Genomic DNA, 27315 nt, shown 5'->3' on the forward strand with positions numbered 1-27315 from the left:
TTTTACTCTTTTTAGCTCTTGCCCTCCAGTCAGCCCTTCAGCCTTTCAGGTAGGTACTCGAGACTGTTTAAGCCACACAGGTTCATGTTCTTACATATGCACCCGCTCCTGAATTTCAGACCCAAGGACAATGAACTCGGTGCAGAAATCGGTTGGTTATTTTCATACTTACCGACTCAGTTACGGGCTAATGCCAGAGGGTGCGACCGAAGTTTCCTTTGTACGCACAGGGCGATGGGGGGGGTGGGGGGGCGCTGTTGGTTGGGGGGGGCCAGCACAGGAGAATTAAGGACCCCCCGTGCGTTCGCGGGGCAGGAGCTGCCCGGGTAACTCGCGGAGGCTGCCCGCGCCCCGGGAAGAGCCGGCGCCGCTGTGCATGCGTGTGCGGGCGGCGGGGCCGGGGCGAGCGGCCGCTCACGCACGCCGGCTCCAGCCCTGCAGCCCCGGCGGCCCGCCTCGCCTCGCCTCGCCGCCGCCGGCCCACGCGTGGGGCGCCCCTCCCCGCCCCCCGGGGGGCGCCGCTCCCCGCCTCCGCTCGGCCCCGCGCGCGGGCGGGGGGCGGCGGGCGCTTCCCCTGCGCGGCGCGGCGGGGCCGCGGCCGGGGGAAGGCGGCTCCCGCCGGGCCCAGCGCGGCGGCGGATGGCGGGGGGGCCGCGCCCGGCGGGGGCCGGCGGGGGCGCCCGCTGAGCGGCGGCGGCGGCGATGGCGGGGGGCCCGGCGCGGCGGGGCGCGCCCGCGGGGCCATGAGGGCGGGCTCCGGCCATGGCCCATGGCAGCGCGGCGGTCATGCTGAAGTGCGTGGTAGTGGGGGATGGCGCCGTGGGCAAGACGTGCCTGCTGATGAGCTACGCCAACGACGCCTTCCCCGAGGAGTACGTGCCCACCGTCTTCGACCACTACGCAGGTGAGCGGGCGGCGGGCCCGGCCGCCCCCCCTCCCCGGCCTTACCCTGGCGGGTGGGGCGGCTCGGCCGGGGTTTGCCCCCTCCCTCGCCCGCCGGCTTTCTCCTCTTCACCCGCTGTCTTTCTCCCTCCTCGCAGTCAGCGTTACCGTCGGGGGCAAGCAGTACCTGCTGGGGCTGTACGACACCGCCGGCCAGGTGAGTGCGGGGCGCTGCCCGCCGCCCCCCGGTGCCCCCGGCCCCCCCGCGCTCCCGGCGCTGAAGTTATTTGCGGGGCTGCGGTCCGGGCTGGGTGGTTCAGAGGCGGCGTTGGGGGGGTGGGGTTGGGGACGGGACACAGATCACACGACAAACGATTGATAAAAACCGGCTTTAAAAGAAAACCATCGATCCAACCCTTATTACCGAGGGCGGGCGGGTGGAGACGAGCTTTATTTTTAACGGTGCGTGGCCGGTTGCGGGGGGGCTGCGGCCGGGGCGCCACGGCCCGGTCCGGCGCTGGGGGGGGCGGCAGTGTGCCCGGTCCCGGTCCCGGTCCCGGCTGCGCTCCGGCCGGGCATCGCCCCGGCTCAGCCCCCCGCCGGCCTCCGGAGGGGAGGAAATGTGCCTCCCTTAGCGGGGGGGACCGGCTGCCTCCCAGGAGTCAGGTCGGATGGAGACCCGGACTGCCGCAGCTTGCCTTGTTTACGCTTTACAGCTCATAAATAGCTAAAAAGAGTTGTTCAACTTAAAGGTGGAAAATCATAGAACGTAATTCTCAGCCGCTGCCTTTCCGACAACCTGGGTTTCTTCTGCTCTCCTAGACAATTCGAGTGATTCATTTGGTTAAGATTATTACAGCCTGCTGGGAAAGATGCTAAGTCAGCATGTATCTCAAGTAACTTTAATGACAGATAAAATGCTCGATGCTTGGAGGGGTCACCGGTGTAGTGGCTACTAACGGGCTCCATTATTCAAGTTGCTTCTTGGTCAGCTTAACTTGCACGGCACCAGCCGTGGGCTGAGCACAGTCTCCAGGGTTAAAGCACTCCCAGCTCTCTGGGGATGCCGTATCGGAAACAAAATCGTCTTGTGAAGGGCCTGACCCCGGGAGGTGCCAGCATCTCCCAAGGAGGTGCAGAGCATATAAGGAAATGCTGCACGGGTTTTTTAAAGTTGTGTATTCCTTGTGTTAAAACTTCTTGCAGTGTGAGCATGTGTTTTGGTCTCACATGACCTCAGACATGCTTCCTCGTTGTAAAGAGCAGCTAGTAAGATTATCTCACTGGACTTGCATAGACTGAAGCCATGTCTTTTAACCACATTACTCCTATACTTAATTCAACAACTGCTGCCTAAATTTGTGTACCTTTTTAGATCTGCATACAGCCTTCAGTAAGGGAAGCAGCGTTCAAACTGTCTTTTATATCTTTGTTAGGCCTGAAATCAGTAATAAAATTAATTCCATAAGAATTATAGGGAACAGCCCCATTTCCAGAAAGCTGATACCTGAAGGGTGAGGCTTCCCAAAAAGGCTGACTTTATGATTGTCGTCTCACTGACGTAAACACAAACTAGTCAAACTTATGCCAACTAGGTGCATTTCTTACTACTGTTATAGCCCTGCTTTTCAGTAGCAACTGGTTCAAAACACAGCTTATGAAATGTTGCTCAAATAGGTTACAAAATGAGGATCTAGTGCTCAGGCAAATAAAGCATTTGGTTAATATGCAACTATTTCTTTTTTTATAACGAGCATTGGAGAATGTGAAGGCAGTCTTAGCACTGCTGTTTATATGCATAGCTTATTTGTGGATGCCATCTCAAACTGCTTGTGCTGGATTGTCACTATTAATGGGAGTGTGTGCTGTTAGCTCTATAACCTTAACTAAGGTGGCTTTGTGGTATCCCATCCTGCCTGAATGTGCTGAGTTCAAAACTGAGTGACCTTTGGCCTCTTCAAAAGCTAGTACAGTAAACTGGCCAGTTTGCAGCAAACAGCAAGCAAAGGTATTCCTGTTATACTAAGAAAAAATTTTCAGTGTGAAATTGTATATCCAAACCTGTAAAAAGTTGAGGTAAGCTCCTCCCCCCCCCGCCCCAAATTCTGAGAAGCTGATATCTTACATTTGAATTACAGAGCAGTTTCTGATGTACCCAGGGCCAGATCTTGTTGGCCTAATTCAGAGGAGCCTCAGCTCACGTAGGGTGTTTTAATGAAGCTATTTTTACAGATATATCTGGTCTTGGCAAAACGCCACTGTTAGTCAGACCTGTGGTGCTAATAAAATCTTTACCATTATCTCCATCCCACTTCAGCGTGTGTGTGGAGCTGGTGGACATCTGGGGCTGCCCACGGGAGCCCCATCCCAACATCCAGTACAACTAAGGTGGGGAGTCTGTGTGAAGATGCCAGTCCAGCAATTTCATTCTTTTAGCTGCTTCGTTGGAGAGCAGAGCTCTTCCCAGAACTGTGCGATAACAGAAAGGTTACTTTAAAGCGTAAATATATATAGTAAAGAGCAGAAAAGACAGAGTTGATGGTGCCTTCTCTGTGTTGAGGAAACAGTGTGCTGCATCTGGTGCATGCCTGCTGCTTGCACAGACTTCTGTACAGCTCAGATTCTTTGCGGCTCAAAGTTGGGATTTCTGTGCCAGCATATGTCTGTGCTTTTACTTCTAATTCTGTCACCCCCAAATAGTTTTACTGTAAAATACTGGCCTGATAGTATCATTTTATCAAAACTTGTCAGTGCATGATCACTGTGGTATCTAAGCCGTTCACAATCTTCCATGTGTTTTTACACCTAGCTCTGGAGAGAGTACATAGGTACAATCTACACATCTCATTTTGGGGGGAAGAGGAGTGAGGGGTAAATGGAGGTTCAGACAGTGACCTACTCCAGATCTGTGCAGGAAGACCGTAGCAGAACAAGTGTTAAAGACCTTTTGATTTCTAGCTGGCGCAGAGCAGGCTCGTCACCCTGAAACACTGACTTATCTGCCTGTGGGTCTTTAACTTGTGTGGTTACGTATTTAGCAACTTGTGACAGCCTTCTCTTTGGCAGAGGAGTTGCAGGCTTTTGAGATCATGGCATCCAGTACTCATTTCTAGCTCGCTTCTTCGCAACACACACAGGATCACATGTAGTAACTATACCAATGACATAATGCCTCATATCTGTGAGATTAAAGTAGGTTGAGAATAAATCTATTAAAATCCCGTTTTTTCCCCCAGGTTATATATAGCAGGGAGAAATGCCACTAGTGATTGACAAACTTCAGTTTAGATGCAGACAGACCTTGCCCCCTTTGGGCGTGTGTGAGTTCAGGCAGGCTTTTCTCTGGCTGGAAGTACGGAGGCCCTGATTCAGCAGAAAATAGCTGGTACAGCTGCTGGGCAGTGGAGGCTCTCGGAGCCCGTTTGGGTTTGCAGCTGTGGAGGCAGGCTCCTGCGCCAGGGAGGCGGGTGGGAATTCGGTGCTGATGGTGTCCGAGAGGACATTCCTCCAGCAATTCCTCCCAGAGGTGGAGCCGGCAGCTCCTTTTAGCCTTGTTGCACATAGCTGTGCGCTGAGACTGGGTGGGCCTGGAGTGGGTCCTGGTTTCTCCGGGAAGATGAGAGCCATGGAACCTACCTACATTGCCTGGAGCTGGGAGCATCAATGCACTGAATTATAAATGTCAGATGCTTGTGATTCGGATGCTTGGATGCCTTTGGCTTTGCAGCAGGCTCTCGTGCTCTGGGAAGCTAACTGCGCTCAGTACTGCTTTTCATTGAGCAGGGGTACATGGCAAAATCAGCCTGGTAAGATAACCGTGGCTTCATCATCAGTCTGTTAACTTCACCGTGTTGGAGTGCTTTTGGCCTAGTGACAAGTGATTATCGTTTTAATCCTCCATAATACCAAAAATAATACTGCCAACTCTCACGATACTAAAACTTTTGGAGAAATGTCTGTAAGCACTAAGGAAGAGGTGTGCTGCATGTCCTCTTGCCATGTCCCAAATGATCAGGGTAAGTGGGAGGACACACAGGAGTTACCTCTTTGGGATTTTGCTCCGTATTGAAGGCTGCTGCTTAAAATGGCAGTTGGGTCCATCTTCCTCTCAGTCCCTTTTGCTGTGGGGTTTTCATTCATGGTGTCCCTTTCCTCCAGTTTATGCTGACCACGTACAGGTGGAAGCCTTGCTCTGCTCCTCTGTCTTTGCTGTGAAGGACTGTCAGGACGTTGAGGGAGGATGTGGGAGCAGTGCCTGTGCTGCTCCTGCTGCCCTAGCAAGGGACATGCTGAGGCACAGCGTGGCTGTCTGGTGCAGGTTTGGCACCAAGCCAGTATCTGGGCAGTGCAGAGCCAGGTACAGAAGAAGCAGAGTGAATCTTACTATTGTGCAGTGCCTAATAATAACATTTATATCCCTCAGCATCACTTAACTGTTGTGATACTAGTGTGGCCTGGTTGGACAACACTGAGGTAAACTCTGTTCCTTGGCTTTCCACTTATATTTCTCTGCATTAAAGGCCCTAATATGTGTAGGACAAGTTGTAGGTCTGATACAGTAAAGCTCTTGGTGCCTTCTCAACTGTCACCAAAACAGTAGCTAGCCACAAAACGTGCTAAGCACAAGAGCTGAGCAAACCACTTCTTGGTGTCTCTCAGCTCGGATACCAACATCTACTCTGGTTGCAGCCGCAGCCATCTTAATTGAGATACACTGATTTTTCAGTTGTAACAGAGGCCCTGATGTTAAAAGCAATTTAGTATTAAAGTTGGTCGGGCTGCTGAAGTGCGTAAAGCTAACTCAAATATTAGCAAGATCAGTGCCTGCATCAAGGCCAGGTGTGAAAACAAATGGTTATAACTGTGAATATGCCTGTGGGAAAGAGGACGGTGGAGGTATGGTTATTAAAATGGATGGTCACCAAACTTGCGGTGGTTGCTATAAATAAAACAAGAAATAGCAGTAATCTTTGTACTCCTTGCTGACTGTTTGTCTTGGCTTTGGTAGGTAGCCCTGGTCTAGCAGCTCCCACTTGAGTATCCTACTGAAAGGAGAGGCAGGTGCTGATCATTTTGGTTAGTCTCTTACACAATAGAAATGTCCCTCGTCAGACCACATTGTTCCTTCTGAGTTACACCTACCATGCAACCGTAGTGCCAAATGAAGCCGGCAACACGCAACCGCGCTCTCACACAATGCAAAGCCACCCTTTAGAGTTGTACACACCGAAACCTGTAACGTCATTTTGGCAGATCTGAAAATGAGATGTTAGCTATTAACATCCTGTCCCCTTTCTGTCCCGCTCTGCGCCTCCCTCCTCCTGCATGCGTTTTCCCTCGCTCCCTTTACATTGTCCCAGCCGAGCTGGCAGCTAGCGCTGGGGAGCTGTGAGCTCATGGTCGGTGTGCGGGCCTATGAATAACTCAGCCTCCGCTGAAGCTGCTCCATGCTTCAGGATATTGCCAGCCACGTAGATTTAACGGCTCTGCAGCAACAGCTGGATGTATGCAGATAAAATAAAAATGTGCCTAGATTCTCCCTTTGAAATTTTAAGTTTTTCAATGCAAAATAAGGAGGTGAAGTGCCTGAGCTTAAAATCTCTATGTTGAGAGTTCTCTAGACATGTGTTAAGCAAAGACAGGCTTTCCCTTTAAAAAGAAGGAGACTCATACCTTCAGATTCACTTTTAAAAATGGCCTTCCAACAATAATAATCCCAGTGTAAAGCTTACATTCAAATGCCTCGTTGTGAGCTGTGACTCACACTTTGAAAGCATCATAGCTTTCCTAGAAAGATAGGTAAGTATCATTATCACCAGATGGGGAGTCTCAGGATGGGAGATGCTGCTCTGAGTTCCCAAAAGCATTCACTAAATATATGTTGGAAACTCAGACAGTTACATTTCATTTTCAGAGTGTCGGAGGACCCACAGCCCACCTGAATAGCGGCACTGAGTTATATTAAAATCAAATGTAAGGGATATATTTGAAAACCCAGAATGTCTTCACAAAATTAACAGTAAGTTAATGGCAGACCAAAGTGAAGAACCCGAAGCGAACCAAGTTTGAGAGGTTCTTTGAAACTTCTGTTTTTGATATGATTCTAGAGCACATTTTTATGAAGATTACTGATCTAGAGAGACTCTTCCTAAACCTTGGTTATGTGGTTAAGTGAAAATCCCTTTTTCCTGGGTTAAGAGTCAGTAGGTATCCTTTAGTTTGTGACAGAGTTCTGTCTGAATTTTACTCATTTAAAAGTTCTTTGAGGTACAGTGACATCTTTCAATGCTATTCAAACATCACCAGCTAAAAAGGCAACATTGAATATAAGCAATAATTATTGCTCTTCCAGAAGAATGTTTTTGCATATCCTCTTACATCCTGACTTCATTTTAAGACGAGGTATGCACCTGCACTTGCTCATTTGAGTATCGTGTACTGTACAGCAGTATCACGGGAGGCAAGATGAGGGAATGGGACAGCTGGGTAAGGTGGCAGGAGCTGGCAGAGTCTTTCTGATAGAGAATGTAGGAGACCCTGGGAATGTTCAGCCAGTCAGACTTTTTGATGGAAATCTGTTGCCTTTGCAAAGAGCTCTTTATATTTTGGTAAACACAAAAAGTATAAAAAATGCACTGTTTTTCATTTATAGCCTCACTTCTGACTCATCCTCTAAACTACATCTTAAAACAAAGTAAATATAATTTAGCCTAGAGTACTGGCTCTATAGTGCAGACGTATAATGCAAAAGGGCTTACAGCGTGTGTTAGGGTCTGATCCAAAGCCCTGTGCTAGCAGGCACTCTCTTGCTGATTTCAGTAAGCTTTGTTCCAACTCCTTTATTGAGAACACATGGACGAAGTGGACGTAAAACTTAACTTCAGCAATACTGAGGTTTTGTCAGTCCCAGGCATACAAAATGATGAGTCAGCTATTCCTATCCACAGGCGCCACTACCTAAAAAACCTAGGGAATCAAAATGTTTTAAGACTTTCTCTTTTGCCCTTTGCTAGATGTGGGTTTTCTTTAAGCCTTTGGGCTTCATGTATTCAAGTTTTCTCTATGTCTGTGGAGGACTAGAAATTTATCTTTCCTTTAAAGGTGAACAGGATGTGATTTTTCTTTATGTGATCATGAACCTGGGCTTTAAGAAATAATAAAAAGCACACTGATTCCAAATCCTGCAGTTTTATTGGGAATTATAAAATCCAGCTTTACTAAAATGGATGCTTTGGGACAGAGCTTCAGGACTTTTTTTTTAAACTTCCAAATTAGCAGTTAAATTTCTAACAAAACTGCCCTGCCTCTAATTAGAGAAAATGCAACATGACAGCAGAGAGGAGGGGAGTTGCATCTTTTTACCACTCTGTTCTGTGGTTTTATAAGCAGACTGTTGATTTGGACTGGTGGCTGGATGATTTGTGTTAAGATGGCACTTTCAGCAGTTCTGAGGAGGTCGCATCATTTGACACGTTAGCGGCTGCTGTCCTCAGTCTGTTTTAATTCTGCTCTGTGCTGCATCCATGTTGTGGCACATGTGCAATAATTCTTTGCGATGGCTGGCACTTGCTGGTGTGTGTATAAAAGTGCAGGTGGCAGCATTATTCTCCAGAGCAAAGGAACGTCTATCAGCATCCTAGGTGAGCTTACTGCTTCAGATGAATAAGACAGACTGAAAGAGCCTCAGGCAGCTTGTGCTTTAAATTAGATGTAGCCATGAATACTAAAAGATCATCTGTAGGACTTAATGCTAGTTCCTTGTTGGTCTGATATCCAGTTGGGATGCAGTGGTGGAGTCAATAAGGGATGGATGCCAGGCGTGACCTGGGCTGCGTCTTTAGTTACAACCAACATAGCCCAGCCTTGGGCAATGAGATGGCTTACATATTCCTCACTTCAGAAAGAAAAACCGTAGGCAGTTTTTCAACTGCCTTAACATCTGCTGCAGTGAAATCGAGTGTTTTACCATGTTCTTCAATGGAAGCTGTTAGCCCTGACAAATCGGGACTTGACATAAAACGAGGTGCAGAAGACTCTTAGGAACTCCTTTAATTCCAGAAACTCTTCCACTGAGACGTGTTTGTTCAGTGCGCACATGATGGCACCAGTACTCCGGCACTTCGTCTTCTGAGAAGTTGCATGATGGGAATTAATCTTGAGGATTCAGTGTGAAGGCTTAGTCATCTATCTCACAAAGCTGATGCTCAACACTGAACTGAAGAACATGCTTTTGGTGTTTATTTGTGAAAAGTGAAAGGGAATGGGACACCTAACTGATCAGTCTTTCTTGTCTGGGCAGGATTTATAAAGTTAGTAAATGAAAAGATGTGCCCAATATGATATGGATAGCTGTATTAAACCATTTCTATTCCATAGTCTATTTTCCCTGTGAGAACAGATTTATTGATGGTCATATTCTTCTGTAAAAATGAAGTGAAAGAACCCATCTTTCCAAAGAGCAGGTTCTGCAGAGGATCCGACCAGGGTGATTCTTTTTTTGTCTCCTTTGATTGCCCATATCTGAAAAAATAGAAAATCCTGATTGTTCATGGCTGCAGTCACCAAAACTGGGGTGAAATAATTTCCTGGAGAAAGTGGAAATCCTGTGTGGGAACAGTACTGTTCATAAGGTCACCGACAGTGAGAAAGGAACTGGTGCAGGAACGCACTGCAGCCTCGTGATTTCTCATGGGTAAGGGGTGAAAGGGCTTGTCCATGGCATTTACTCTGCCACTTAGGAGCTCCACGGTGGATAAGCAACTGGTATAAAGTATTTAAGTGAAACTGTGCTTGCCGATACTGCTTGCAGTCAGTTGAATCCGTGTACTGTTGTTACAGACACTAAAATAAGTCCTACAGAGAAAATTCAGGGACTTACACTTGAAAACCGTGAAGAAGCCTGCAAGTTAAAGTTCCTGTGGTGATGGAGAGGAGAGAGGGAGTGTTCTGTTGAGACCGTCTAGGAAAATACTTTAGCATCACCACATGGCAAGATGTAGGATTTGGACAACATTTAATCCCACATTACGACTGGGATCAATTCTGATCATGTGAAGCCAATTTTGTGTAAAATTAAAGGAAAATTCTGTCCTTCTTGTCTCTAATGCTCTAAAGTCCATCTTACTAGGCTCCATCTTCCAGCTAGTTATTTCTATCTATAAAGAAAATCTTTTCAGACCTGTAAGCAGCTGCACAGTCCTCAAATATGCCAGGAGGGAAGTTTTGTAAAAAAAAAAATTGTAATTCACAAACCCTGGGCTTTTTCAATGTATAATTCATACCTCCTTTGAACAGTCCTCCTCACAGGAATTTAGAGATGGACTTAGATCAGCTTACTTCATTTTTAGAATACAATGGAAGAGCACTTACCCTGCATTCTTGCAGTCTTTTCTATAAATTAAAAATAGATGATGGGGCCCGAATCGTCAGCTTTTTGCACTCCCTAGGAAACCTGTGTGAATAAGCTGCAACAGGACAGTTCTGCTTGCTTTAGCAATGCAAGCTGTGTCCCCAGAAGTCTGTGAAGAGTCAGAGGGTCTGTAGTGCACTTTTCCCCTGCAGCCAAGGAGTAATTACCACATCTTGCTTTGTGTGTTCAGAAGCTAGTGGCTACAGATATAGGCGACTGAAAAACCAAACGTAGAGATCGGCATAACAGGGCTTAGGTTGGAGAATTGGACAAGCAGATGTTTTATGGCAATGCTGTGTCAGTCCAAATTGCCACTTACGAAATGGTCCTGCATTAGTGGTGCCTTGTGAGTGGCAGTGCCAGGAAGCCAGTGTCTTGGGGACGCTCCACTCTACTTCCTTGCAAAGGGTTACAGTGTTATGCAGCCCAGACTGAAAAAATTCTGAGTTTTTTTTAGCCAGGGAAGCAATTTGTGCTTGGCATGGGGCAGTACAGACCACTTCCTTCTCTCTCCTCCCCCACCCAAGCATCTCATAGAATCAGAAACCGCAGGGTGATTCAGCAGGGTGAAGTCTTGTTTCCTGGTGTGCTTCTGGAGTAGGCAGTTGCTCTCAGGAGGCTTTGCCTGGTGCTTATGGCAAAGCTGCAGATCAGCCTTTAATTCCAAATAATCTGGGGGAGATGGCAGGATGTGTCCAGTGGGGTAACTATGAGCTCTTACTAAGTCCCTGGGGCACATGTTAGATACAACAGTTGTTTTGGTTCACTTGTTACGTTTTGTGAAATATTACAGGGGCCTTTTGAAATGGAAATTTATCTTCAGGGAGGAAAACTATGAAAAATGCAGTCTTGAAGGACAGCTTTGAAATGCACTTCAAAAACTGAAGCATGGCAATTCATATTGAGAGAGGACTTTTGACTGCCGTTACCAAGCCCTACCAGGAAGTGGGTTAGAACTTGGACTTTTAGCTGGGATTTTGCTCTATAGAAACCAGCTAGTTACATATGTGTGCCTCACTGAGACCCTTGGAGCAGCAGTAGTGATTACCCTTCACTGCATGAAGGTTGGATTCCTCTAGCAACTCTGCCTGATGCCTATTTTTGGCTTCCCCTCTAAAAACAGATGGTTGGGAGTGAGAACCTCCTCTTATGATTGCTGTTGTAAGCTGTGAAAGCAACAGATGGTTGCTAACACAGAGAGCACAAACCTAGAGTTGTTGAGCTCCAGTTTTCTTTCCAGTGGTGCAAGCTTTATTTTGTTCTATCATCCAATTTATACCTTCTCAGAGTAGAAAAGAAATAGGCTTATCCTTTTGTTTATAAGAGTATGTCAGGATGATATAACTGGAGATGTATTGTTAAAATCTCCTTCCTAAGATGCAAAACGCATAAAATCATTAACTACTTCGGTTCCGTCAGAGTACAAAACACCGGGCCTGGATTAAACAATAAGCATGGCACATGTACCTTGCTCAGGGCTCCTGCCACAATGTTAATGACATACCAGAATTTGGTTTCTCCTATTTGCCTAAAGATGCTAGCCCTCATATTTGCAAGGGAAAAGAGTCAAACAAACAGCTCTGGGTTAACATCTTAGCTACCTGTAACAGCTGATCTGAGAGGTAGGGATTTATGAGGGAAAGGTCTCGGTCAAGGCTTGGGAAGGTATTGACTGCAAAGGTGACTCCTCTAATTGCCTTTCCTCTCCAAATTGGATAGACACCCTAATACCTTTCCAGAGGAGAAGAGAGGCCTGTGGCCTCACATTACTGAGAGAGGGGTAAGGACCTCTGTCCCTATCACATTAACCTGGGCAGGGAGGAACATGATACCGTAAAACAGGGGAGCTACAGGGGCTCTAATACTATGGGATCTCAGTATGCCTGCACCTCTTTAGTTTTTTAATAAATACAAGGAAATAATGCTTTTTGTCAGTCAAGAAGGTTGTCCCAAAATGACTAGATTTCCCTTTGTCTTAGTTTATTTTTTTAAAATATATCCCATTGCACATAAGCTACGTACACTGAAGGCTTTTGGAGTGCTTTGCAAAGACTAATGCATTATTAAGCTAGCAAATCCCTATGGATGGGGAGATGCAAGTAGAGAGAGCATAATAACTTGCTCAGGGCTATATATTGTGTCAGTGGCAGAGTTAGGAATACAGTTTTTGTGGTTTTAACTATGTCTCAGCTGATACCTGTGGAATTGGGCAAAAGTATTAGTTCAAAATTAACTGTACAACTTGAAATATGGCACTGCATTCTGCTTTTAGTCTGTGGAAACCTTTGAAATGAAGAAGAATATAATGCTGCAGAACTGCAATACCATTCTCCAATCTGCATAAAAGAAGTTCCTCAAGGACTCTGTTTTTGAGCAGGTAAATGTCAGGAAAAGAAATAGCCAAATTTTGGACATGTTAAAACAAATCCACCCGAACATCCAAAATACAGTGAAAACCAGTGATTCAGTATTCAAGTACAAGGCAGCAGAAAATCTCAGAGGCAGATTATTAGGTACTGCAACATGGAATAAGGTACGTAGAGATTTTTTTAAGGAGCTAAGATAAAGGCAATGCCAGACTTACCTGCAGAATATCAAAACTAGGGCGAAATGAAAATTGTAGAAGTAGGAATTTGTATTCTTCCCTCCTAAAAACAAAACACAACAAAAAACCCAAACAGTCCTTCCCAGCTTGTAGCTGAGAAGCCAAGTCAAGTAATTAGTTACTCCATCTCATCTCCTTTCCCATGCCTGTTCTGTACTGGCAGCTGTCCTGGATTACTAGAGAGATACTACACAAATGATGGATGGTCCTGCTGTAATGTGGTATCTTGTATAGGGATCACAGTTCCATATAACATTAATTAAGCCAACACATTTGCATCCAATTTGTTTAAAGTTACAACTCTCATACTTTCAGGTTGTTTTTCTATCTGTATTCATCTGCCTCAGCAAACAGTGAACAATTTTGTTTTAAAGTCCAGAGTATATTGGCAAATGAGTCATTTCACTACTATATCCTGGAGTTTTTGAGGCTTATACTGCATATTTTGATCCTTAGTGTCTTTCTTGCCCATTTTGTTAATATTCTTAAAATATTCCAGTTAAATTCTTTAAATATTTTAAATGCCTAAATATACACACGGAGCCTCCCCCAATTAGGTTGGAAGTCTAATTGCTGTACAGTGCAGCGTGTACATGCACTTAAATTGGAATTTAAGTTGACTGGCTAGTATAATTAGATTTTGCCATTGCATTTAATTTTAGAATACACCACATTTATTTCCCTTACACTAGATTCAGGAAATAAATTATAGCTGAAGCAATCAGATTTTTCCAGCCTTATGTAATATTCAGTCTAAATTCATTTGGTATTTCAGATTCTTTTATCAAGTGCAGCAGTTATTTAGGCCCAATATATCAGAGAAAATTTTCAGGTTTGATTTCTGTTTCTGAGGGGCTATTGGGGAGCAGAAGGAGCCTTTGAGCACAGATGGCCTACTAGACGCTGGTAACATTTAAGCCAGGGTCTCTCTTAGGAGCACCCGGGACCAGCCTAATCAAGTGGTGGAAGGCTTTATTAGAATTACCTGCCATTATTAGTATCAATACAAACCTAATTTTCATGGCACAGACAAGGTTTAAAGGAGAGCCTGAAAGCAGTAACTTGTTTCAAGCAGCAGGATTGGTGGGTATAGCAAAATTCTCTGTTAATTTAAGTAAGCGTAAACACAGTGAAGTCACTGTAGTGAATACCACATATATCTTTGGCCACGGTACATGATGTATCCAATCATACTGTACTTGCCTTCAGTTTAACTTCTTAATTACACAGAATGGACCCACAGCTTGCCCAGTGCAGATGGGACAGGGTATAAATCAAAAGGCATATAAATAGATGCAGGGGTAGGAAAGGAGCTCAGCAATGCATGTGCCTTAAAAGGCAGTAACATTTCTCACTCCCATATGACTGCTGATGAATACGTGGCAAATAAGGTGCAGTACCAAGATGTGGCTAAATGTACAATGGATTGTAAATGTGTAATGGATTTGTATCCAATGGGATTTAAAAAGATAAACTAAATAGGAGAGCTTTGAAGTAAACCATGCAAATGTAACTCAGCTTTGAAATCAGAAAATGATTAGTATTTGCTATGAATAAAAGGTCCAGCTGTAATTTGAAATGCATTAACTAAAGAGATATTTTAAGGCCAATGGACTAACAGTAATTTCTGGTGACAGTGAAATGTTTTATCTGTTCCAGCATTTAATGCAGACAGTATTCTAGTTATTGTAACCCAGACGTGAGATTTTTAGAAAATGTTCAGTGTAGTGAAGGCAGCCCTTTGGTGGTAGGAACAAATTATGACTTTAAACTAGATTTTTTTTTTAAGAAAACCTAATCAGTAATACCCTACATATGAATTTAGTAGAGCTGAATTTGAGAGCAGCTGACAGATCTGCCTGCGTGTTCTTGTATGCAGATTTTGTACTCCAGGGACCAGTGTAATTTGCAGTTGGGAAGCTTCTTTTAGGATTTTGATTTCCACCCCAGAAAAGAAAGTGGCAACCCTGAGCAGGATCTAACTATCTTCAGTAGTGAAAGTGAAACGTAAAATACATGCTTAAAAAAAGAATTGAATGTCAAATAGTTTCAGGTTTCTGTTGCAATGTTTGATACTCTTAAGGTTATTTCTGCTTTCTATGATGAGTGTCCACAGATGTGGAAAAGACATGGTTACTGTTTTTTTTTCTTTTGCATCAGGATAGGAGCTTGACGCTAGCCGGGAAACAAATGATCTTCAAAAAGGCCTGCCAAATGTTGAAGTTTTGCAGCAGTGTCAGTTACTGTGGTTGTGAAATTGGGAGCCCATGTTTACAGCTAAGCATGCTCTAGCTTATTGACAAAACTGTACTGTATACAAGACTGGCAGTAGAGTGTATAATGAATATGGCACATGAGAATGCTGATTACAAATAAGAATATTGTGTAAATAGACACTGAAGAGTATTATCCAATGGTCACCTCCTCGCTAATGCAGAATCTCATCCAGTGCTTGTCTTTTCTCCATGTCATTATGAGGATAACGGCCCTTGTCCCATAGCTGTTGACTTCCAAATGAAAAGGTGGGTCCTGCAGAAACTGTTCTGAGGAAGTTCTCACATGTTTTCTGAAATTCTAGTGACACCATCTTTAAAACATAACAATCAATGAAGGGCTTTCTTGAGGGTGTAACTATAGGTTAATAATCTAGTAATATGACTGTTGCCAAAGAAACAAAAATATAATTTTCTGGCTCGTTTCAAACATGGAGTTGAATTACATTTCTGTCTCTACATTTAATGAACAAATCATTCCAATATTTGTGAGATATAATTAAGACAGGGAGCATGGAGGCTGCTGTGGCAGCCGTAATAAACTGGTGTGGAAGAGACCAGCATTGTTCACTGTCTCTGCAATGCTCAGTCTTAGTTATATATGTCCAAAAAAAAAAGCCTAGGGTAGGAATGGTAAGGCATTGGTTCACTGCCATAGACCAAAGGAAGCCTTGCAGAGAGAGGCTGGTGCATGTTCCCTCCTGCTCTTAGCTAAAAAATATGGCAAAATCCACTTTCTGTTTTGCTAGGGACATTGCTTCTAGGTACCTCTGTTGCCACAGTACTGTATGCCCTGGCAGTAGGACTGGTGCCTTTAAATGCTGTGGCTCTAAATGACCCAAATAATAATCTTTTCACACTAACTTCCCCCCAAAAAGAGCATTAATGTTCCCGTGATAGTGTTCTTGATCCTTAGTTTCTGTTCCTTCCCACTTTTTGCTGGGCTTGCTTACAGAAAGCACAGTCTGGACAAAAGAGGACCCTCCAATCCTTACTTTGTCTGCCCTGATCACTAGCAACAGTACAGTAAGGTTTCTAAGAGTCAGAAAGAAAGCTCTAAGGAGGGCCTTAAATATCACCTCTACATATGATCCAAAAGAGAACATTTAAGTGCATTAAAGAGCCTTCATCTAGCCTAGCTTTGTTTAACCTGAACAGCTCTATAGCAGTCACATCTGCTTACTTCTCTTTGGTCAAACAAATGCTAACCTTTGATCTGCAAGTATGTTTGAACCACAAGCTTTTTTTTGTTCTTTAAGTGAAAACTTTTCAAAGGGTAGTCTTCTGTATGTTGTCATACGGAAGTAAGTTTCTATCAGTATTAGCAGTTTTCAAAATGTTTATATTCACATATAGTTACCCTGATAGGCAGATTTTGCTCTGACAGCCACACTAACTAGCTTGGCATAGTTGTAAACATTCAGAAAGTTTGCGTCAACAAAATTCCTGAAATATGAATACAGTTTCTGAATATAACTTAGAGTTAACGCAATAAAAGCAACAATTTAATATTGCAGATAACAGAATTTTTCTTTCTCAGGAAGACTATGATCGTCTGAGACCTTTATCTTATCCTATGACCGATGTCTTCCTTATCTGCTTCTCAGTGGTAAACCCTGCTTCATTTCAAAATGTGAAGGAAGAGTGGGTACCGGAGTTGAAGGAATATGCACCTAATGTTCCCTTTTTACTAGTAGGAACACAGGTATATCTGTTTCTGTTCTAATTTATTTAAACAATTCAAATCATTGTATGGTGCCTTTTCTTTGGGCTGCAAGTTCAGGCCTGACGGGACCTGAGCAGCATCTCCTCTGGCTCTGGAGAAGCGACCCTAACAAGTGGCAGAAAAACCTAGATCTGTGATCGTTCTTTAATGAGCTACCTCCATTTTGTTAAAATACATGCATTGTAAACAGGGTGGCAAGATTGGCTGCATGTCTCCATGTGACTTTCTGTAAAGTCATGGGACTTACAGAATAAAATTGTCTGTCCATACCCATGTTACTGGAATTACTTGGGTCTACAGCTATTGGGTCTTCAGCTATCTGCTGAAGCAAAGGAGCAAGGGGAGAAGTGAGACAGAGAGGAGGCCTGCATGGATGAACAAGGAGCTCTTGGACAGACTCAAACACAAAAAGGAAGCCTACAGAGGGTGAAACAAGGACAGGTAGCCTGGGGGGAGTACAGAGAAATTGTCCAAGCAGCCAGGGCTAAGGTTAGGAAGGCTAAAGCCATGATAGAATTAAATCTGGCCAGAGACATCAAGAGCAACAAGGAAAGCTTCTATAGAAATGCTGGTGATAAAAGGAAGACTAGGGAAATTGTGGGCCCTCTCTGGAAGGAAACAAGAGTCCTGGTTACCTGGGATATGGAAAAGATTGAGGTACTCAATTACTTTTTTGCAACAGTCTTCACCAGCGAGTGCTCAAGCCACACTGCCCAAGTCACAGAAGGCAAAGGGCAGGGACTGGGAGAATGAAGAACCACCCACTGTAGAAGATCAGGTTTGAGACCATCTGAAGAACTTGAAGGTGCACAAGTCCTGGGACCTGATGAGATGCATCCGCAGGTCCTGAGAGAACTGGCAGATGAAGTTGGTAAGCCACTGTCTCTCTTGTTTGAGAAGTGGCAGTCCAATGAAGTTCCCACTGACTGGAAAAGGGGAAACACAACCCCCATTTTTAAAAACAGGAAAAAGGAAGACCTGGGGAACTACAAGCTGGTCAGTCTCACCTCTGTGCCCAGCGAGATCATGGAGCAGGTCCTCATGGAAACTGTGCGAAGGCACATGGAAAATAAGGAGGTGTTTGGTGACAGCCAACATGGCTTCACTAAGGGCAAATTGTGCCTGACAAATTTGGTGCGCTTCTCCAATGGGGTTACAGCATTGGTGGATAAGGGAAGAGCAACTGACATCATCTACCTGGATTTGTGCAAAGAATTTGACACTGTCCCACATGACATCTTTGTCTCTAAATTGGACAGACATGGATTTGACAATGGACCACTCAGGAGATAAGGAATGGGCTGGATGGTTGCACTCAGAGAGTTGTGGTCAACAACTTGATGTCCAAGTGGAGACCAGTGACGTTCCTCAGGGGTCAGTATTGAGACTGGTGGTGTTTAACATCTTTGTCAGTGACATGGACAGTGGGATCGAGTTCACCCTCAGCGTGTTTGCTAGTGACACCAAGCTGTGCAGTGTGGTTGACACACTGGAGCGAAGGGATGCCATCCAGAGGGACCGTGGCAGGCTTGAGAGGTGGGTCCCTGTGAACCTCATGATGTTCAACAAGGCCAAGTGCAAGGTCCTGCACGTGGGTGGGGGCAACCCCAAGCACAAATTCAGGCTGGACAGAGAATGGATCGAGAGCAGCCCTGAGGAGGACTTGGGGGTGTTGGTTGACAAGAAGCTCAATATGAGCTGGCAATGTGTGCTTGCAGCCCCAAAAGCCAAATGTATCCTGGGCTGCATCAAAAGAAGCATGACCAGCATGTCAAGGGAGGTGATTCTCCCCCTCTACTTCGCTCCTCGTGAGACTCCACCTGGAGTACTGCAGTCAGCTCTGGGGCCCCCAACATAAGATGGACGCGGACCTCTTGGAGCCAGTCTAGAGGAGGGCCATAAAGATGATCCGAGGGCTAGAGCACCTCTCCTACGAGGGCAGGCTGAGAGAGTTGGGGTTGTTCAGCCTGGGGAAGAGAAGGTTCCAGGGAGACCTTATAGCAGCCTTCCAGTACCTGAAGGGGGCCTAAAAGAAAGCTGGAGAGGGACTTCTTACAAGGGAATGTTGTGACAGACAAGGGATAATGGTTTTAAACTGAAAGAGGGTAGATTTAGATCAGATATATGGAAGAAATTCTTCACTATGAGGGTGGTGAGGCACTGGAACAGGTTGCCCAGAGAAGTTGTGGATGCCCCATCACTGGAAGTGTTCAAGGCCAGGTTGGATGGGGCTTTGAGCAACCTGGTCTAGTGGAAGATGTCCCTGCCAGGGGGTTGGAACTAGATGGTCTTTAAGGTCCCTTCCAACCGAAACCATTCTGTGATTCTGTGAATTTCCTCTTGCTTCTTGCGGGCAGTGGACTGGGCTTCAATCAGAAAGTGAATCACATGTTGGTACTATGTTTGGGTTAATCTTTCTGCCACTGCTGGATATACATTCTGATATTCTGAGATGATCACATCTCATTGAAGAGCTGAATTTCAGAGTAAACATTTGTTCCTTCTAGATTAAAGGCAGTAGTTCACAGCTTAAGTTTCCAGGGCTTTTGGACTGGGAAAGGTCCACAATCTGAAACATGACATGACTCCATTCTTATACATGTAATACTCCATTAAGTAAATAATTCTGCTTTAAAAAGGGGGTATCATATAGCCTGCTGACTTTTGTTTAGGAAAAGTATTCCAACATGACTGCAATCTTTCTTGCTAGATTGATCTTCGTGATGACCCAAAAACTCTGGCAAGACTGAATGATATGAAGGAGAAGCCCGTATCTGTGGAGCAAGGACAGAAGTTAGCAAAAGAGGTAAACTGGATACTCCTAAATGAAACCAAGTAGCAAAGAAGCAAAAAATCCTCTTTCCAAATTACTTTCTTTTTACCACTTTGCCCATTTATTTTACCAGTCAACGTATGAAACCTTATGACTGGTTACCAGTTAACAGTACTTACTTACATTGTTGAATATAGCTAAAAAGCAGACCTGTGTAATAGCACTTCCCTCTTAGTTCTAAATTTCTGTGTAGACACTTGTAAAAACTATATAAGCATTAGTCAGAGAGAATTAAAATCACAGAGTGGTTGAGGTTGGAATGGCCCTCTCCTGCTCAAGCAAAATGTTGGAAGCATCTTATGGAAATTATTTGAGAATGCTATACTACGATTTTAACACACCGCATGGATGATGCTTATCAGGACACTTACTTATCAAGTCTTATTTTTGAAACATAAATTGGTTATGTAATTTTTTTTTGCTGTTTAATTATCAAAAATACTGTAGGACCCCACTGCCAATCCAAAGAACTTATTTGATATGCTTCCTTTATAAACCAAACCAACAAATACATTCCAGATCTTTGGCCAAAAGACAAATCTTTTCTCCTGCAGGGGGATGCATATGCAGATAACTATTCTAGAGCACAGCCACACATTGTGATGTCATTGTAGAAAAAAAACCAATGCAGAAGTGGATGGATAGAACTGAACAGCTGAAATATATTGCTATTGAATTAACTTATTTTCTTGACAGATAGGAGCCTACTGCTATGTGGAGTGTTCAGCTTTAACACAGAAAGGACTGAAGACTGTTTTTGATGAAGCTATTATAGCCATTCTCGCTCCAAAGAAACACACAGTGAAGAAGAGAATAGGCTCAAGATGCATAAACTGCTGTTTGATCACATAAGATATATTTGACAATGGCCAGGCTTACTGTGAAATTCTACTGAATTTAAATACAACACATTAAGTACACAGCAAACTTGTTACAGGTTTGAAAGCTAAAACTATGATTCTGCCTTCTACAACAAGTGAAATCCAGAGGAATAAAATCCAACTTAATGAACTTGTAATAAGAAGCCACCACATCTGTTACAAATATTTTATTCAGACTGGAAGGTACATTCTCTCAGGGTTACATAGTCTAGAGGAAGCAAAAACTGCACCATGCTGAAACGGCATCTATGTGGTTTTATTGAGTGGAGATGTTTGGCCTGATATACTCTAAATGAATTTGGATAGTCTTCTGCTTTGACTATACATATATACATATATATCTTTAAAAAAAGAAGTTTTGCACAGTCTGTATGGAATCTGCACAAAGAAATACCTTGTCTCTCTTTGCTCCAGTTATCTGCTTTTGTATGTAAGCTGCTTTCGGTTCCAGTGTATCCACAGAGGTGCAATAATCAGACCAGCCATATAGCCAAAGGTAGCTCCGAGGGAACAGGAAATGGGCCATACCTGAGGGGAGAACACAAGGTAAAAGCAGACAATGAGGAAAATGTTTGTGGTTTTTTTGTACTTCGTTGAGCACAAATTCTCAGTGTAATTTAGGTACTGAAAGACAGTACAGTCTTATTCTACTTTAAAGCTTGATGTGCTTTCCTAAAAATGCCAAAAGTGTAACAATTATCTTCATGAACACTAAATGCTGTTGTACAGTTTTTAATTAATATGCATTAAAATGTAACCAGGCTTCTGGCTATTGCAGACTTCAGTTCAATATTCCCAAAACTATATGAAACAACTTAAAAGCATTTATATTCCCTGAAGTGTTCAGCTAACCTAACTTCTGTTCTGCTGCATACATTTGGAAACCTACAGATTTCTTGGCAATTTCTCCTTCCAATCTCTTGTGGCATTCTAAAACTTTTAGAGGTGTGTATAAATGAACTAATATTCAAATAAGGCCAGAGACTGAGATGTATAGAGGGTTGGTGGTTTGGTGGGTTTTTTTTGTCTTGAAAAGTAGGCAAAGGGATGAATTTCCCTCTGGCCAGCAGTAGGGAGGGAACATAAATTTGGAAACTGACTGAATATCTTGCACCCAGTTCAGCAAACATGTAGTAAGCCAACTGGCTTACGTTAAAGAGAGTTTTAATTATAAGCTCTATTTCCTAGTATAAGAACAGGGAACTGACTCAATACAGCTGACTCACTTTCACAAACCATCTGGTACTGAGACAAAGAAGTAACAGGGTGGTTCTCCCCCCACACCTTTTTTTGTTTTCTTTAAATTGGTATTGATTTGCAGGGAGGAGTGCCCAAACCAAAATTAATCAGTCTGTCCCTCAGATTTAGCTTAATTTACACACTGCATTTGATGAAAGTCTCAACTAAGTTGGTAATTAAAAATACTTACTGTAGAATAAACTGAATTCCCATCCCTCTTCAAAATTCTCCTTTGCATATTTTTTGCAAGGACAATTTTGCACTTCCTGCTGTACAGTGCATGTTCCTGACACAAGTACAGACAGCACTCCTATTTTTGTTAATTTTTGAATGAAGGATAGCTCCACCTTCTATAGTACATGAGACACAGAAATGCACTAGATATTAAAGAAAATATCCACATCTCAGTGTCTAGCCACCTTCTCTACTTCATTTTGACTTGCAATTTCTGAATATCAAATGAGCTTACTCTTAATGGTACTGGTTCCTCCTTTCATTCATTTCCTAGCTCTGATTCTTCTCTTTACTTCATTATCACTTAGAAAAATGTATTTATTCATATCCTTTGATCATGGGAATTTTGACTAGGAATAAGAGTAACATATTTTGTCCTCTGCTGTTTCATCTTCACACTCTCCTCAGCTGTTTCATCTTCACATTCCTTAGCATTAGCAGTTTTATATATTATTTGGAGGTCTTAAGGAGTGTAGCAAAGATGATTATAAACAAGGTGCCTTAGGTACTCTTTATTGACCTTGTTTCATTCTTCCATTTCCAGGCATTCTGTCTCTGCTTGTTTTTGTTACTGAATATTTTGGCTGTTGCCTCTCAAACCAAAGACTTCCTTGTTTTCATTCATTCAACAGTAGTATTGTAGATCATCTGTAAAAAGCCTTGAGATGCTTTGGCATGGTAATATATTGTGTATATTTAAAACTCAGATGAGTTTGTGGCCTTGGCTAAACTTAAGCTTCAGGTGGGTCTTTCCAACTTTTGAAATAAAATGTAATTAAGTTATTTCTAGCATTTTGCATACCACACACGTCTAAAGCATGAAACAATAAAAAAGTCCCTGCAACCTCAGCTGCTCACTCAGTAACGTTCAGTTGGAACAGGAGTTGTACTTTCTTATCAACTGATGAGGTCAAATACCACTCTAGTATCCACAAAACTGGACAGAGGCTTCATAACTCAACGGTCTTTTTACATCAAATTCTCTGAGTGATCAATGATCTTTCATTAAATTTTACCTACATTAGGCGAATCTACAGTTGCCTCTTGCTTTTCAGAAGTACAGGTAGATGTTGGACTCTGAATTTTTCACGTTCCCTTAACTACAGAGTCAATATCCCCAATGACCCATTAACCCTGTATCTTTTGGTACTTTGTGTATAGTGGGTGATTGTTGGTATGATTAAAAGGATCTCTGATGATTATTGTAGCTTCTTTTACCTGACTGAACTGCAACTTGGAACATAGTTTTTCAATAGTTATATAACTTTTAATATTAATTATGCCTCTGTCTTCCAAAACATTCATTTTTTTGCTTTCTTTTTAAAAAATCAGTGTTACCTTACAGAAGTTTCAGGCTGTCTCACTTAACACATGAGTCTGACCTCTGAAATCCAACCCTCACCAATAGCAGCTGGCAAAGATGGGGGGCAAAGGGAGAGAACCGTAAAACACTCCATCTCACTGTCCATGAATGAGACAGAAAAGAAACACCACCTCATCCCTTCTAGTAGCATAGAACAGAGGGGTATTAGGCCAGATACTCATGGTGATCAGATGGCTCAAAGTAGTTCCAAAGGCAGTTTGATTGGCCTTTTGAAAACTCCCTAAGCACAGGAGTTTAAAGCCTGGATTTAGAAGCATTGCTGTCCTTATGCTATTTTCTCTAACGCTCAAGACAGGGCCAAAAAACCCTAGCAAACAGGTAATGATACTAGTCCTATACCTTTTATTCTTGACTGCTGGCGTTTAGGCTTCATATATCCAGATGCATCCATGGGCATATATAAAGCAACAAGTTATCAAAGTCAGATTGCAGTGTGGCTCTTAAGCACATCAGCTGCACTAAAATAACAGCCCCTGCATATGCTTTTTTGTTCATCTATGAAAGTGGGTTGCTTTCCTTTGCATTGGCTGCTGGCCTCATTTTTCTGAGACCCACTCACTTTCTGCTGGACCTTCTTAAATTAATTTGACTTGCTTGATTGGTCTGCTTTGCCCTGTCTTTCAAATTCTCTCTTAAACTTGATTTAGCTTCCCTGACTTGGTATGAACTGCCTCTAAGTGGTAAAAATCTAAGCAGCTAATATTCGTCTGCATTTTGTAAGAGATTCCATTCCACTTGTTTAAAGTATGCAACTTGTAATACACCCTTCTCCTCCCCTGAGGACTGCTCAGCTCAGTTTCTCCTGCTTTATCATCCCTTCTCCCATGAGGAAGCTGACATATCCTACCCAGCACTGATGTCATGTCTAGGCTGGATCCGCAACAGGGGAATAAGATGTTAGGCAACATTGCCTAACTGCACTTTTTTTTGAGGGGAAGAAGGTTGATCTGGAGAGAAAAGCATGGGGAGCACAGGAGACAGGACAGAACATTCTTCATGAAACTGTCATGAAACGCCTTGTCTGTCCCAGCAGCTGGGAAGCATCGGCTACTGTCCTCACAGCCTAATACAAAAAGAGTTGTTTTATGTATCAAATGCATGCAGAAAAGGGCAATTTTAACAACCTGTATATGATTACTGGGAATCTGAACAGCAGCTTGGCAGAAACAAATCTCTACCTACATGCTTAATAAGCACAAAAATTTGGGTTTTTAAGGGACAGAGCATGAGCCAGTGGTTAATGCAAAATGATCCTGACTTCTGCTATTTGTTTAAATTTTGTTTTTGCCATTTTTTCTTCCACCTGGCAACAGTGATAGGACTTAGCAGATTTCTTTAGGCTAGCTAAATAGACATTGCAGAACTGCAAGGTTCCTCAGTGTATATTAGAACTCTTCTTAAGAATAAGGACTCAGAATAGGAATTGCCAACCTTTCAGGACACAAATGAGCTAGTTTCCTCAGTGCTCTTTAGAACACCTGTGAACTGATATAAGAATGTTTAGCATATCGCATGGAGAGCAGAATATGTTGGAGGATTCCAGCAAGGAATCTAGCTCTGCTGTACTATGCATGTAGCTAGTTAAAACCAGAATTCTGACTGCATGACAGTTTTGTTGTCTATTACAGGTCTGCAACTTGCATCCCACGCAATGGGAATTACATAGACATTGATAAGGACATAAAGGCCAGATTATTACAGGCCAGAGCAGCAACACCCTAATAAAGTTTTTTAAGATACTATAAATTAAGCAGCTGACTGCTGGAACTTTAATTATACAAATTCAAATACAGTGGGGCAATCTACTGTACTTCTTTTTTGTTAGTCAACTGGTTCCATTCTTTAGATGAGTGCTTTTCTCATATTCCTAAACTTGATTTTTTTGTATGCTTACTATTTCAGAAGATCCATTTCTGACTGTCAATTAGAAAGCTGTGTAATAATTTTTGTTTCATTTTAAAACTGAATAAATGAGCACAATTACTTTCCCTCCTTGTTTCTAACATGCCTTAAATTCCTGATTGTTTAGTCTGTACTGTCTTAAATTCAGTACATGCCTTTAATCTATTTTGGTTGCATGCACATGTTAACTAAAAGTGTCTTAACACATTGTACAGAATGTGTGTGTTGACAAGCACACGCCAAGGAGAACAAAGTGTGAGATTTTTTTCAGGCTGGCATTTGTAACTAGAAGTTGGTTTGTGAATTTGTGTTCTAAAGTTATAGCAAGCATAACTGACTTTGATCTCACCATTAAGGTTTACATTAAGAAAACATATCATTAAATAAACAATAACAACCACACTAGAGTGGAACGAGCTTCTACCTCGGTTTAAAAGAAAAACCTCAAAACACTGGATGTTACCCCTTCTACTCAGATAAAGCAACTTATTTTACAATAAAACTTTCACAGTAGGTAGTAGATCCAAAAGCAACTACAAGAAGGAATCTCAGAGCTGTGTTAAGAATAACAAAATAGTGTGAAAGTTTATAGTCCTGTTTCAGCTTACTTGAGTAACCATCAAGAACTCACCCAATATTGTCCAGATTATTTTTCAGGTAACAAATGTCTGATAGGTATCTAGACTACTATTTAGAGTCATATTGGCTAAATTACATGGCAGTCAATCAACTCATTTGAGTTCTATCAGCATTACCTATTATGTTGGTGATATCCAGTATAAGGTGGGAATACATCAATTTCACTTTTACCTAATGATATGGAAACACTGCAGGCAGAATATTGTTTCAAAGTCACTTTTTACCATTAGTAACAGGTACTACAGATTAAAACTTCAGACGGATGGGTGGGCATGCACACAGTAAACCCCGGAACATATTTTAAAAACCTGTTATCAAAACATGCAATAAACCCAGGCACTTCAATTTTCAAAATTCAGTTCTTTTCACTGACGAACAGGATGTCTGGAATACTAGTTCCACTGCATATAATGCTTGCTGATAAGGTTTTTGGTCTTTAATTATACCACCTTGTTCTGCAACTAAATTACCTCAGGCTGAGCAGAGAAAGGATGTGTCACAAGGTGTCTAGTAACACCTAAATAATCCCATTCTGTTGCAGTGGCGTGTGCTTTAAAGTGCCACTTCTCGGATGACACATGAAACCAGGATCCTAATCACGTCGTTATTAAAAGTGCACCATCAACTTGAAATAGGCAATCTGAAAAAATTTGGCAACTGTAACACAGGAAGTTATTTTCTATTTCTTTGCTAGAACTGCCCTAACTAACCATAACCCTGACATATCCACTGTGCTTCAGAGAGCTAGAGGTAACTAGAGATGGATGTACAACCAACTCAAACTTTTGAACATCATCTAGAATAGCCTTATTTAAATGGTCATAATTAAGTGTTGCAAACTATTTTAAAAATTTTTTAAGAATTAGGAATTAGGTAGTAATCTCAAACAGTGGCAAAATTACCAGTTTGGCACTTGTAATAAACTGAAACATTTGTGTGTGTGTTTGGTTGTTTTTTTTTAAACATGATTTGGGTTGTGGGTTTTTTGGGTTTTGTTTTAAATACAGAGATATAACTACTGTAGGGACTAACTTTTATTCCTATAAGGCAACTATCTTTACCTTTGTCTGAGATAGGCTTAATTCTGCAGAACTATAACCAGGAACAACCATCGAGCAGGCCTCCCTGACCAACTGTTTTGCATAGTTACAAAACAAATTTTTCTGAAAACTAGCAGAGGGGCAAGAGGCATGGCCAAATTATGTTAAAAAGTTACTTTAAGAATTTAAATAATGAAAAACAATGAAGGATACCAACCAACTTTCAGCAATACATTTTATACTTCTGACAAAAATGCTTTATATATTT

At 42.8% G+C, this 27315-nt stretch overlaps 2 protein-coding genes and 1 long non-coding RNA gene across 6 annotated transcripts in view; 1 reads left to right on the forward strand and 2 right to left on the reverse strand.

Moving 5' to 3' along the window:
- LOC142055311 (uncharacterized) overlaps positions 1-749 on the reverse strand; it is a 13793-nt gene extending 13044 nt beyond the window's left edge. For all 3 annotated transcript variants that reach the window (XR_012659897.1, XR_012659895.1, XR_012659896.1), the window contains exon 1: positions 173-749. This is a non-coding gene — a long non-coding RNA (uncharacterized LOC142055311). The remainder of the gene's footprint in view (positions 1-172) is intronic.
- Positions 470-25455, forward strand: RHOQ (ras homolog family member Q). 2 transcript variants are annotated; one of them, XM_075089100.1, is made up of 5 exons: positions 470-904; positions 1041-1099; positions 16710-16874; positions 19606-19701; positions 20425-25455. In XM_075089100.1, the coding sequence occupies exons 1-5, from the start codon at positions 763-765 to the stop codon at positions 20578-20580; spliced, it is 618 nt and encodes a 205-aa protein (XP_074945201.1). In that variant the 5' UTR covers positions 470-762; the 3' UTR covers positions 20581-25455. The 2 variants fall into 2 exon arrangements, with proteins under 2 accessions (XP_074945201.1, XP_074945202.1); XM_075089101.1 differs by having other exon boundaries at positions 20429-25455.
- Positions 20762-27315, reverse strand: part of PIGF (phosphatidylinositol glycan anchor biosynthesis class F) — a 17460-nt gene continuing 10906 nt past the window's right edge. Inside the window, exon 6 of the mRNA XM_075089099.1 lies at positions 20762-21137. Coding sequence (XP_074945200.1) covers positions 21024-21137 — 114 coding nt within the window. The 3' untranslated portion in view covers positions 20762-21023. The remainder of the gene's footprint in view (positions 21138-27315) is intronic.

The sequence above is a fragment of the Phalacrocorax aristotelis genome, chromosome 3 (genome assembly GCF_949628215.1).
Source record: "Phalacrocorax aristotelis chromosome 3, bGulAri2.1, whole genome shotgun sequence".
Lineage (NCBI taxonomy): Eukaryota > Metazoa > Chordata > Aves > Suliformes > Phalacrocoracidae > Phalacrocorax > Phalacrocorax aristotelis.

Coding starts and splice junctions, on each gene's coding strand:
- RHOQ (XM_075089100.1), top strand. CDS start 763: ATGGCCCATGGCAGCGCGGCGGTCATGCTGAAGTGCGTGGTAGTGGGG. Junction 1,100..16,709: donor TGTACGACACCGCCGGCCAG/GTGAGTGCGGGG, acceptor TTTCTTTCTCAG/GAAGACTATGATCGTCTGAG. Junction 16,875..19,605: donor TTTTACTAGTAGGAACACAG/GTATATCTGTTT, acceptor CTTTCTTGCTAG/ATTGATCTTCGTGATGACCC.